This window comes from Mus pahari, chromosome 13 (assembly GCF_900095145.1).
Source record: "Mus pahari chromosome 13, PAHARI_EIJ_v1.1, whole genome shotgun sequence".
Taxonomy (NCBI): Eukaryota; Metazoa; Chordata; class Mammalia; order Rodentia; family Muridae; genus Mus; species Mus pahari.
Genome location: NC_034602.1, coordinates 54786807 through 54800021, shown reverse-complemented (window position 1 = coordinate 54800021; position 13215 = coordinate 54786807). Strand labels below are relative to the sequence as shown.

Genomic DNA, 13215 nt, shown 5'->3' with positions numbered 1-13215 from the left:
CCACCACCACCACCACCATCACCACCACCACCACCATCACCACCACCACCACCACCACCATCACCACCACCACCACCATCACCACCAACCACCACCACCAAAATAAACCCCACAAACCTAATCCCCACCAAGGAGCACAAATTCTCACATTCTCGCGATGGAATAGAAAGCATTAGTGTTTTTATACCCACAACAAAGCATGGACCTGCAGAAGTTTTCAAGCATTCCTCCAGCAGCTTCATGCGCATCTTCTGCAGCTCGGGGCTGTCCCATTCATCTTCCTCAACTCCCCAGTAGAGATCTATGACCTGCAGACAAATGGACGAAGCAGCGTTAATTCCCCTGCAGGGAAGTTTACCCGTGGCCTCCAGTCTGGTTCACAATGTCCAGCTAGTGTGGCTGTCCACTTTTCTCTCTGCAGCATGCACTCCCTTGGTAGAGGGGAGTGGGGGTGGGTGGGTGAGTACTAATTTTCAAGTTCTATCAAAAGAGACATGTCTTTACCCCATGACGATTTGGGAATGAGCACTGAATTTCTTATTTTGTTTCTGATATAGGAATCACAGAGGCCCAGAGAAAAGAAAATGCTAAATGTTGAAAGGTTCTGGAGTGTAGCTTTTAATTACATCAAACTAGCAAAAATGAATGTGTCTGGGATAATTCACCACATTACTTGTGAAAAATCACACTGTACATTATTATGTACTGTACATCCTAATATAAGAAGAGACACTGATTAAATACCTACATTTCCTTAGAAAAGAAAAAAGAAACAAAACAAGCAAAAACCCCTCCCTTTCTGTTAATATCACACTTTATTCCAGAGCATAGATACTTTGACTACATCTGTTTTATCTGGGAACAATTTGGCTTTCATCAATACTTATCTGAAGAACCTTGTTGGAAAACAGAAAGGTGTGCCTTACTGAGAGAGAAAGATAATGGGAACCTCTATATCCTGACTTCAAACACTTCTTGGGAAGATTCTGTAAGTCTGTAACAACTTTCAGAAGTCAGCTCACCAGCTGCTCGAGTCTGCTCAGCACTATCTGCATAAAGCAACTGTTTCCTTTTTTTTATTGGATATCTTACATATTTATATTTCAAATGTTATGCCCTTTCCTGGTTTCCCCTCTGGAACCCCCTATCTCACCCCTCCCCCTGCTTCTATGAGGTTGCATCACCCCCTCATCTCCAAATTTTTAACACAGAATGGCTCCTATCTAAAGCAACTGTTTCTGCCCGAGGCTTTGAAGGTTTCTGCTTTTTCTTCCCTAGTTTCCCACATCAGGAAAGAGAGAGTTCCTGCCTCTCTTATAGACTCTGTCATGTGCCACAGACTGGACCTCACTTTGGGTCCCCAATCTGTGGGGAACGGGTCTCTTGGTTGCAGGTGAGCAAGGATTTGGCTGATGAGTGATGGACAGTCCACAGGAGAGAGGGCGTAAAACTGAATGCATTCTCATAAAGTGAACACCAGTGTTATAAAGTCCAGAGGACAAAGGGGTAGGATGTCACAGTAGGTAAAGTTGAAGTTACTTGACACAAAACAGAGTAATGACTTCAAAGGGACTTACAGGAGCCAGGTAATGTTTACAGTTAAGATAAAGCAGTTCTGCCTAGGGTCAGCTAAAGACAGGTAAGGATTTCACACCTTAGTCACAATTTGTGCTACTCCTTTGAGCCTTGTGAGAGCTAGCACCAGGGGGTTCTGCACTAGCAGACCTTCCCATGAATAATGCAATACCACAACCCCCCTATTTCCTAGGTCTTGGTAAATACTGAATTCCCAGCTCCTGGCTTTAAGGAATTTTTAGGACTTTGGAACACTGACTGGTGGGAACTTTACCTTATGGTAAAAATTCGATCTTTAAAGGCATTAATAATATTGAAAGAGAACATACATCATACTAGCATGCGGATAGGGTTCGTGTATATAGATTATTGGAAATGCCAGGACTCCAGGAGGTTGAATCTCTTTGAGACTCTTTTCCTCAGGACTCCTTCAGGTTTTTAGGCCTGTTGTGAGCCACCACTGAAGTAGGCGTGGCAGTCATGGGTTTGGGTGAGAAGCAAGCAGAAGGGGAGTCCTCTGTGATACAGGCAGATTCCAGGGTTTTTGGCTGTGGTTCCCACATTGGTTGTGTTTCTACTAGATATCTGACACCTTGAATTTGAGGTTTTAGGTCTATGGTAGTATCTCTCTAAAAAAATATTTCCACGAGGAATGGGCAGGGGATTGATCTGGAGAGATGGCTCATTGGTGAAGAGTGCTTGCTGTTCAGTTGTGAGGACCACAGAATTAGGATCCCAGCATCCATGATGGTGGACCAGAGCATCTGTAACTCCATTTCCAAAGCTCACATAGACAATATATCTCTAAAAACTACTTCTACAGTCCATTCCAGGACTTCTGGCATATCTGAAACTATCACGTTTAAATAGAGAAGCACCTCTATTTAGACTACATTGTAAGGTTTAACCACACATTATTAAGGAGAGATATATACTCTTACTCTGACTTGAGGAATGCCTCTACTTAAGCTCCATTGTAAGGTTTAACCACACATTTTTAAGGAGGGATATCTGGCAAGGACTTGAGAACTCTACTGATCAATTGGAGAAACTCTAGCTGGGACTATTTAAAATTAATGATGAATAAATGAAGATGCAATATTCAGTTTCCCAAGGGCTCCCTGGCTCCTGCAAGTGCTGACTCTTAGGCTGGACAGCAGAGGAACAGCATATGCCTGCCACTGAATTCCAGAGAACATAGCAGTGTGCTACTGAGTTTCGGGAGGACACAGACGTCATCTATGAAGAAAATCAGACAGAAAGGACTGCAGTTAGTAATTTGGTACATACATTGATCATATTCTTTCTGAGTGGTTTAGAAAGTGACTCTTACAGAAATTAGGGAAACAACACCCTTCACAATAGTCACAAATAATATAAAATACCTTGGTGTGACTCTAACTAAGGAAGTGAAAGATCTGTATGATAAGAACTTCAAATCCCTAAAGAAAGAAATTGAAGAAGATCTCAGAAGATGGAAAGATCTCCCATGCTCATGGACTGGCAGGACTAACATAGTCAAAATGGCCATCCTACCAAAAGCAATTTACAGATTCAATGCAATCCCCATCAAAATTCCAACCCAATTCTTCACAGAGTTAGAAAGGGCGATTTGCAAATTCATCTGGAATAATAAAAAACCTAGGATAGCAAAAACCATTCTCAACAATAAAAGAACCTCTGGTGGAATCACCATGCCTGACCTTAAGCTGTATTACAGAGCAATTGTGATAAAAACTGCATGGTACTGGTACAGTGACAGACAAGTAGATCGATGGAATAGAATTGAAGATCCAGAAATGAATCCACACACCTATGGTCACTTGATCTTTGACAAGGGGGCTAAAACCATCCAGTGGAAAAAAGACAGCATTTTCAACAAATGGTGCTGGCACAACTGGTGGCTATCATGTAGAAGAATGAGAATCGATCCATTCTTATCTCCTTGTACAAAGCTCAAGTCTAAGTGGATCAAAGACCTCCACATAAAACCAGAAACACTGAAATTGATAGAGGATAAAGTGGGGAAAAGCCTCAAAGATCTGCTTGTGGACGTTGTACATCGTGGTGCGGAGCCTAGTGCGCACCACGATGTACAACGTCCACAAGCAGTTGTGAGGCTATGCCAGTGCCTGGCAAACACAGAAGTGAATTCTCACAGTCAGCTATTGGATGGAACACAGGGGCCCCAATGGAGGAGCTAGAGAAAGTACCCAAGGAGCTGTAGGGGGCTGCCACCCTGTAGGTGGAACAACAATATGAACTAACCAGTANCCCCNNAGCTTGTGTCTCTAGCTGCATATGTAGCAGAAGATGGCCTAATTGGCCATCATTGGGAAAAGAGGCCCCTTTGTCTTGCAAACTTTATGTTGTACATCGTGGTGCGCACTAGGCTCCGCACCACGATGTACAACGTCCACAAGCAGCGCTTATAGTGAGCCTCAGTCTGGAAATCACTGTAGATACAAACTCAAGAGGTACCGTTTTCTGCTTGTGGACGTTGTACATCGTGGTGCGCACTAGGCTCCGCACCACGATGTACAACGTCCACAAGCAGAATTTATGAAATTCTTAGGCAAATGGATGTATCTGAAGTATATCATCCTTAGTGAAGTAACCCCATTACAAAAGAAGTCACTAGATATGTACTCACTGATAAGCGGATATTAGCCTAGAAACTTAGAATACCCAAGATACATTATGCAAAACACAAGAAAACCAAGAAGGATGACCATCATGTGGATACTTCATTCCTCCTTAGAATAAGGAACAAAATACCCATGAGAGGATATCGATACAGAGACAAAATTTAGAGCTAAGATGAAAGGATGGACTATCCAGAGACTACCCCATCCGGGGATCCATCCCGTCATCAGCCACCAAACCCAGATACTAATGCACATGCCAGCNAGATTCTGCTGAAGGGACCCTGATATAGCGGCCTCTTGTGAGTCTATGCCAGTGCTTGGCAAACACAGAAGTGAATTCTCACAGTCAGCTATTGGATGGAACACAGGGGCCCCAATGGAGGAGCTAGAGAAAGTACCCAAGGAGCTGTAGGGGGCTGCCACCCTGTAGGTGGAACAACAATATGAACTAACCAGTACCTCCAAGCTTGTGTCTCTAGCTGCATATGTAGCAGAAGATGGCCTAATTGGCCATCATTGGGAAAAGAGGCCCCTTTGTCTTGCAAACTTTATATGACCCAGCACAGGGGAAGGCCAGGGCCAAGTAGTGGGATTGGGTGGTTAGGGGAGCAGGGGCGTGAGGGGAGTATAGGGAACTTTAGTGATAGCATTTGAAATGTAAATAAAGAAAATGTAATAAAAAAGAAAGTGCCTCTTATTTGGATATTTTAATTTCTATTGTCAAAAACTTAGATATAATATATAATAATGTAAATGTTGAAACAGGATATTTCAAAAATTATTTCTTTCTAAAATTTATTTTTTTATTATTTTGTGTGTATGAGTGTTTTGCCTGCATGTATGTTTGTGCACTGTATTCATGTCTGGTGCTCACTGAGGTCAGAGGAGGGTGCCGGAGTCCCTGGGATTGGAGTTAGTAGATGCTGGTGAGCTGCCTTTGTGGGTGTTGAAATTGAACTTGGGTCCTCTGCAAGAACAACAAGTGCTCTTAATTACTGAGCCAATTCTTCAGCCTCCCAAACAGGACATTTTCAGCCATCAGTCAATAAAGCATCAAACACACTCAAATTCATCACTGCATGAATGATTCTCTTGCTTGTATACTGTACAACAGAACAGTCACACACAGACCCTGTCTATCTCTTCTTAACTAACACTGGCTGGATGTGAAATCATGTTCTGTGAGACAGTACTACAGTGAATGACAGACCACATAAAGGTGTACACGCCATAACATAACTAGTAAGAGAACTCTCACAAATGATGACAAATGAGAAAGGGCAGGATCTATAAATGGCACATAGGTCAAGAAAGAGGTCTCAAGGGAAATAAAAATTTAGGCAAATGAAAATGAAAATATAGCATGCCAAAGTTATGGGAGGCAGTCAAAGTAGCATCAAGAAAAAAAAAACATTGTAGTTAAAAAGAACTGTATTAAAGCATTTAAAATCAATGACTGAGTTTCCTTTTTAAGGAACTGGAAAAAATGAAGATCAATCAGGAACAATATAGCTAATCAAAACGTGAGAAATAATAGCTCATCATGGAAATGTGTAAGTTAGAAAAATGGAGGGAACTAACAAAACAAAGCATTATTGAAAAGGTTAACAAAATGACATTTTAATGGAAATTAAAATAGTGTTAAAGGAAGGAGACTCAAACTGCTAACACCAGGAGTCACATGTTATTATTATTCACTCTAGAGGAATAATGAGCACAAAAGAATATATCAGAAACAACTGTGTGTCAGTCAGCTAACTGAGATGAGATTGAGATTGGAAAATTGCCAGCAAGACACAAGTTAGTAGAGCTGACTCAAGAAAAAAAAAACACATATTCTATATACACGTATCTTTGTGAAGAAATCAAATAGTAAATGATGCATTAAATATTGCTGAAAGGAAATACCCAGTTCCAGATGGACATGCTGGTAATATCTGTCAAACAGTTAAAGAAGAATTAAAATCAATTCTTCACAAATACTTCCAAAAATTTGAAGGAGAGAGTACCCTCTCTAAGCACAGTATGAATCAGGTACAAATCTATACAAAAAATTCTAAGGAAATTATAGATTGATATTTTTATGACTATAAGGTAAAAATCCTCACTGAAATATTAGAAAGTCCAATCTACTTGTATAGAAATATAGAAATAGGGTTATACAAGACAACCAAGTAAGATTTGCGTGGAATTCAAGGTTGGTTAAAATGTTAGACAAACTGGCTAATATATTATGTTGTACTAATAGAGTGAAGGCCCACATTTACATGATCATCTCAACAGACAGAGAAAGAACTGATAAATTTGGACCCTATTCCATGATAAAAATACCTAAAAATGTAGAAACAGAAACAGACGGTCTCTCAACCAGATGGAACACATTCTATTCAGCCCTGTACTGGAGATTTGATAAGGATAGTTAGAAAAGAAACACACAAAACATATTTTTGTATAGTAAAATACTGAGGTGTCTGCTAAAATGTGAATGTGGCTATGGGTGTGGGATGGCCATAGTATTTGTGTGGAGAATCGGACAAATCTGTGGAGTCAATCTTTCCTGCCTCCTCTATGTGGGCTCCAGAGATCAAAGGCAGACTGCCAAGCTTGCCCAGAAAGTTCCTCTCCCTGCAGAGCTATCTTGCTGACCACTTAATTATTGTTATAGATACAGAAAATCGCATGCTGAATATCTGACATGAAAGTAGGAGCAAAGCTATTTAGGGGGATAGAGAGGACTGATAGCGGAGGGATGGGGAACAAAGGGGAGGATGGGAGCATATGGGGAGTGTGTTCCAATATATCAGGTGATTGCATGCTAATGTCCTTAGGAAACTCAGTACAGTGTACAACAACTATATGCCAATAAAAACAAGAGTAGACAGCAAGGACATGGAGGTAATAACAACACAGTGGAAGAAGTTATAAATCAGAACATCAAAATACATACATAGAGAATGTTGACTCTATAATAATAGAAAAATAATAATTAAATGTGGACAAAGAATCTGAGTAGATCCTTCTCCAAAGAGTATATACACATTTCAGATAATCATAAAAGATACTTGTATTATTCATTATCAGGGAAACTCCAGTCAAAGCCAAGGTAAGATCACAATTATGTATCTACCAGGGTGTCTGAAACAAAAAAGATTGATGAGGAGAGACTGGAACTTCCACGCATTCTGGGTGGCTCAAATACTGTGTAGGGTCTAGCAGTTCCTGAAGTGGTCAAACAGGGTTAACATGTGAGTCACCAATACTATCCAGAGAAACCAGCCCAAGAATAATGACCACATGTGTCCACATGAGCACTTGTGCTTAGATATTAGTAGGGACATTTATTACTCATAGTAGCCAGAATGTAGGGACAACCTAGCATTCTACCACATGATCATTAAACAACCAGTGAGGTAATGAGATATGGTTAGAGGCTACAATGCAGGTGAATGATGCAAGCCTTAACTAAAAGAGGCCAGTTACACAGAGCTACAGATTATACAATTCTGCTGATATGAGCAGTCGGCACATAATCATAGAACATAAAACAGTGTGGTTCCTCAGCTCAAGTGGGGAGGGGGAAGAGGTGGGTTTCTATTACAGTCACAGGGTTTCTTTTGGGGTGAAAAATGTTCTAAATTTGATGATTCTAATTACCACATAACTGTGAATATACAAAAACATCCCATTGAGTCATACAGCTTAAAACTGAATCTCAATAAAGCTGTTTCAAAAGGAGCCTCTGTACATCTTTTTATATTTTGATTTTATAATTTATAGTGTTCTTATATTCCCTGCCCATAGAGTACATGGGTGCAAGAGTAATGGATGTTTATTTAAACCAAGTAGTAGACTATTAAAGGCAATCATTAAGATCTAACTAAGTAGGTGCAGACCAAATGTCTGTGATAAACATTTCCAATAGGGCTCTTTGATTCATCAAGTGTACTGCAGAAGGCAGAGCATCCTGTGACTTACCTGCCACATTGTTTTTTGTCTCAGTGTTTGCATCTATTATCCTTACACTTCGGTTACTGGTACCCTCTTCTGGGCCTTCTTCATAAACTGCCTATTTTTTTTTTTTTTTTTAACACTTCAGTAGCTTTGTTTAAATATTCTCCTGCCCTCAATTTTTCTCCATTAAACTGTTCTTTCCCGCATGTCTTTATGGGAATTAAATGATGAGAAAAGATAAAATCAAGCAACCTCAAAGACAGGGCTGGAATAAATACAGGAGGCACTGAACTTATGCAATACAAAACTCCATTTTGGGCAAATAGTTGTGCCATCTATCTACATGATCAATAACTGGTAAAAACCACTTGGAATGAAAGTGCTCAACAAGACAAGATTTATTATACACTTAAAAAAAAAATTAAGTTTAGCTTTGAGTGTAAAGCCTGGGCACTGCAGCTCTCATGATGCTTTTCGCTGTTTGTTGGACTAAGACCCCGTCAACAGCACACTTTATGTGCCTTTATTTATTGCATCGTTTAAGGAGAAAGCTTAGGGAAGCAATTTGACTTTTATCTTTTTTTTTTTTTTTTACTTAAAACCATCTCATTTTTTAAAAAGTTCTTAGGGATGCTGATTTATCCTGCTAATTATAATATGCTCAATTGATCTGAAAACAAAAATAATCAACCTAGAGAGCCCCAATAAATCCTCCCCAGCAATAAGATGAAATTTGTTTTTAAATGCTAGCATTATAAAACTATCAAGCAACTGTAAGAAGTAGTTAGTAACCTAATGTTTCACCTGCCATCTACTTTCCTCCAAAACATCACATTTGAGTTTATAATGCCCTAATACTATCACTTATTGAAAAAGAGCCTTTGGGGATGGGGGAGGACTGTGGGGGTTGACTGGGAAGGGGGGCAATGAGCAGAATGTGAAGTGAATAAAAAAAGACTAAAAAAAAAACAAAAACAAAAGAAATCACAAGTGGCTGGTGATGTAGTTTAATGGCAGAGTAACTATTACCTTGTGCACACAAAGAATTGCAATGAATACCTGGCTCCACAGAAGTGAAAAGTAATAAAACAATTTTTTAAAAGGAAAAAACAAAAGAAAAAATAAAGAAGAGAGCTTTTGAAGAAATGCTTATCAAAATGTTTTCTTGATACAATTCTCCACATTACAGAACCTTATCTGGATATAAAACATGAAAGTCAGAGAGTGTATGTCTGAGGTAACTTGTGTAAGGTATGTGTGAGTTTTGATGTGTGGGTGTGCATGCCCGTGCATGGCTGGAGGCCAGTGGCAGACTCTTCCTGGCTTATTCCCTTGAGACAAGGTCACACTGAACTTGGAGGTTAGGGTGGCTGATGGCTGGCAGCTGGTAAGCCCTACTTATTTCCCTGTCTCTGCCCATCACAGCACAGAAATTATAGGCATGCTTGTAACTACACTAAGCTTTTGTTTGGGTGCTGGTATCTCAACTCAGGTATTAATGCTTTAAATTACCCACTGAGCCATCATTCCCCCCCTACACACAAACACACACACACACACACACACACACACACACACACACACACACACACANACACACACACACACACACACACACACACACACACACACACACACACACACACAAATCCTATACTGAAGTGAGAGCTGTTGTTAGTTATTGTACTGGCTCTTTATTGCTTAAGGCATTTCCTTCTTGGGAATGATCTCCTTTCACACTTAAAAGTAAACTTATCACATTATAGTTAGTTTGTATTTGAAAAAAAAAAAAAGGATTTCTCTAGCTTTCATGGCTTTTACATACACATTAAAAAAAAAAAAACTCCCAGCTTTTAGGGATATATTTTTAAGAACTCCAATAGCTCAGGAAATAATTACAGAAATCGACAAATGGGAACCCATGAAATTAAAAAAACCTTCTGCCCAGCAGAGGAAACAAACAGCAGAGTGAACAGACAGTGCAGAGAATAGGAGAAAACTGTCACCAAACTGTACATCAGATGTGGGATAATGCCTGAATCTTTAAAGTCCTGGAAAACTGAACCTTGGACTCTATAGGTCATGCTACCAATGAATGAGTAAATGAAGCTAATTGTTCTCAAAAAGAGAGATGCAAATGATCAATATTCTGTGCCTGTCATCAAAGAATCCAGTGACAAATGCTAGCAAGGCTGTAGGCAAAGGGGACCATGTGTGCACTGTCTTTAGGAATTAAATCGTGCATCACCAGCCTGGAAGTCAATATGGAGGTTCCTCAAAGGCTGAAAACAGAATTAGAGCAAGATCCAGTCATGGGAATCTAGCAGAAGGAAGCTCGGTGGGCACATCACCCCCAAATAAGAAAGACAGAATTCATATCCTATGTTCATAGCAAGGATTAAGTAAATTAATAGTAAACTCTGCTTATTTTCAAGTTCTCCAAATTTGCCTATGAGTATGTTTCTATTTCCTGTAATCTTTTTTTTCCCCAGCAGATCTTCTTCCTCCACTCATTTGGATTCAGCTTAAGCAGGCCTTCTTGAAAATTCTAGACAGTAAGAACATTGACCTCTTCCACCCTAACCCCGCCCCCAGCCTCCATGATGCATGCCCACAGCACCTGCATCTCCTTGGCTGCGGATATCACACGGGTCAGTGCTAACTCATGACTATATACCCTGTGAGACTCAGAGACCTTAGGTCAGAGACTGTTCAGCACTGGCACTGCTAGTCTCATAATTCTTCCTGAGGCAGTGTGCAATCACTAAATGTCTCAGTTACTTGTCTTGTTGCTGTGAAAAAAACAAACAAACAAACAAAAAAAAAAAAAACAAGAAACCAAACCAACCAACCAAACACAAAACAGACCAAAGCCATTCAAGGAAGAAAGGGTTTTAATTTACTTGCAATGCAAGGGGGGGATCTATCATGGCAACAGGAGCTTGAGGCAGCTGCTCACAATTACACAGTCAGCAAATGGAGAGAGGAATACTGGTGCTCATCAGGCTTTCTCCTTTTTATTTTATTCGACCGCAGCCTAGAGGATGGGTCCGCCCACAGTGAAGGTGGATCCTCTCATGTTAATTTACCCATTTTAGATGATCCTTCACAGACATATCCAGAGACTTGCCGCCCAAAGATTTTTAGATTCTTTTGGTTTATTAATTTGAACAATGTTGATCATCATAGTAGCCATCTGAAGTTATGTGGACAGGGCCCCGAGGCTCCCAGACAAGCATGATCCATGAGATCAAGAGAGTAGATATCGGTGAGGAGGTGACACAGAGATATATGTGATTGACCTTAAAGGACAGCTACATAGCCTCACCTCCAAAGAGGGTTAGAGGGACTTTTTAATACACATGAAAGTGATGCAAAGAAAGGGACTGTGCTGTATCCTGTGTGTGTACAGACACTAAGCTTATGATATAAACTTCTGTGGTCAGAAGGACTTAAGGACCAGGTAGAAGAAATGCTTTACTCTGTCCGTAAGCGAATGAGTTAGCTACTACTGCTCAGTGGTTCCTACGTAATTATGAACAAAGCAAATCTTTCACACAAGTTATAATTTTGGTCTGTGAACATTGGTTAAAATGTTCCTCCCTCCCTCCTGACAAAACAGGAAGAGTCATAATGTAAAACTTAAGTTCTGTGAGTTTAGGATTTACAGAAGGCTTTGTGGTGAGTGTATTCAACTGAGACACTTAAATGTCACCTGAAAATCGGAGACTATTTCTCATTCTGTTAACAGAAGGACAAATTCTCTTGGGTTGTTTCCACTGCTGGGGATAATTGAGACAGTCGCAGTTAGCAGAAATTAAGGCTTAGCAAAGAATAGTACTCTACTAAATCCTGAATCTCCCCTAACACTTCCTCTCTACAGTTAGGGGAAATATCAAGAAGATCGCCCCTGAGCACAAACTAAAGTGGGGAATAATGATATTGTGTAAGAAGTCAGGTTTGGTCATTCAGAGGAGACACTGCATGCTGCAGGGATTATGATTAAATCAAAACAATGAAGGTCATGTCCATACTCTCCTTTTCCCTTGCCTGCTGTCATCCTTATTTATTTTCACTCTCATAATCTGGCTCTCTCACAGGATGGGTGATGAATGATGTACCATGTTTATACTCCCAGGGAGTATCAGCTTGGGAAGGTCTGGCTAGGCTCTGATGGACGGCACTGAAATGTGAAGTGACTAAACAAATTAGACCTCTGGCCCGAGTGAAGTGATGCGATTCAATGAAGAGCTGTGCATTTCCTGGTAGACAGAGGCATCCATTAGATCAAAAGAAAAGAGAGAAAGGTGATTAGCTGACAAGGTGCAGGCGAGACCAAGGGCACTGGAACAGAATGTGTCAGTTACAGAGCCTGCGAGGTGTGCTGGTAACTCAGGGGATAAAACACATCGCGGGTTGCCGGAGCAGGCAGAAATGAGGCGCGCATGGAGAAACAGCGCGAGAACCTATGCACTTGCAACCAAAGTAAAAAATACAATATATAATAAAAGGGGTTAGTAGAACGTATCTGAAATGAAAGAACAAGGGGTGGATATTAGGAGCTCAGGTTTTAAGTGGCGATGGGAGCAGGAGGTGAGGGAAACGAGAGGGTGGGGTAGATACACAACATTAAGGATGCATGAAGAAGTCTTGTGAAACTCAGTGAGTCTGTAAGACAATTAAAGCACAAGAAAAGAAGTTTCAGCAGAGATATCCTGCATGGGCAAGAAATGCTGCTCCAAGAGGACATGGGTTATTATATGAAGATGTCAACCCAAACAAGATGGATTTCTCCTCTTGTGCTGAACTGCTCACTGTAGCTAGATATGACCCCTATTGCTAAGGACACCACCCACTGTTGTTGTAGGACATAGAGAAATAAGCCTTGGATGGACCAGGAAGTTCTTCGTGCTGGCCATTGGTAGGTTTCCTATGATGCAATTTCCGGCTCTACACACGCTAGCATATGGGCAGCACGGACTGTATGTAGTGGGTTCTTTACAAAAGATATGAAGCTGGGAAGGAGATAGGAGATAATGTG

At 40.6% G+C, this 13215-nt stretch overlaps 1 protein-coding gene across 2 annotated transcripts in view; it reads right to left on the bottom strand.

Moving 5' to 3' along the window:
• Positions 1 to 13215, bottom strand: part of Nwd2 (NACHT and WD repeat domain containing 2) — a 158324-nt gene that overhangs the window by 62819 nt on the left and 82290 nt on the right. Inside the window, exon 3 of one of the 2 annotated variants that reach the window (XM_021210921.2) lies at positions 192 to 308. In XM_021210921.2, the coding sequence (XP_021066580.1) occupies positions 192 to 308 (117 nt within the window). Of the gene's footprint in view, positions 1 to 191; positions 309 to 13215 lie in introns of those variants that run through there. The other variant, XM_029545396.1, reaches the window with a different exon arrangement.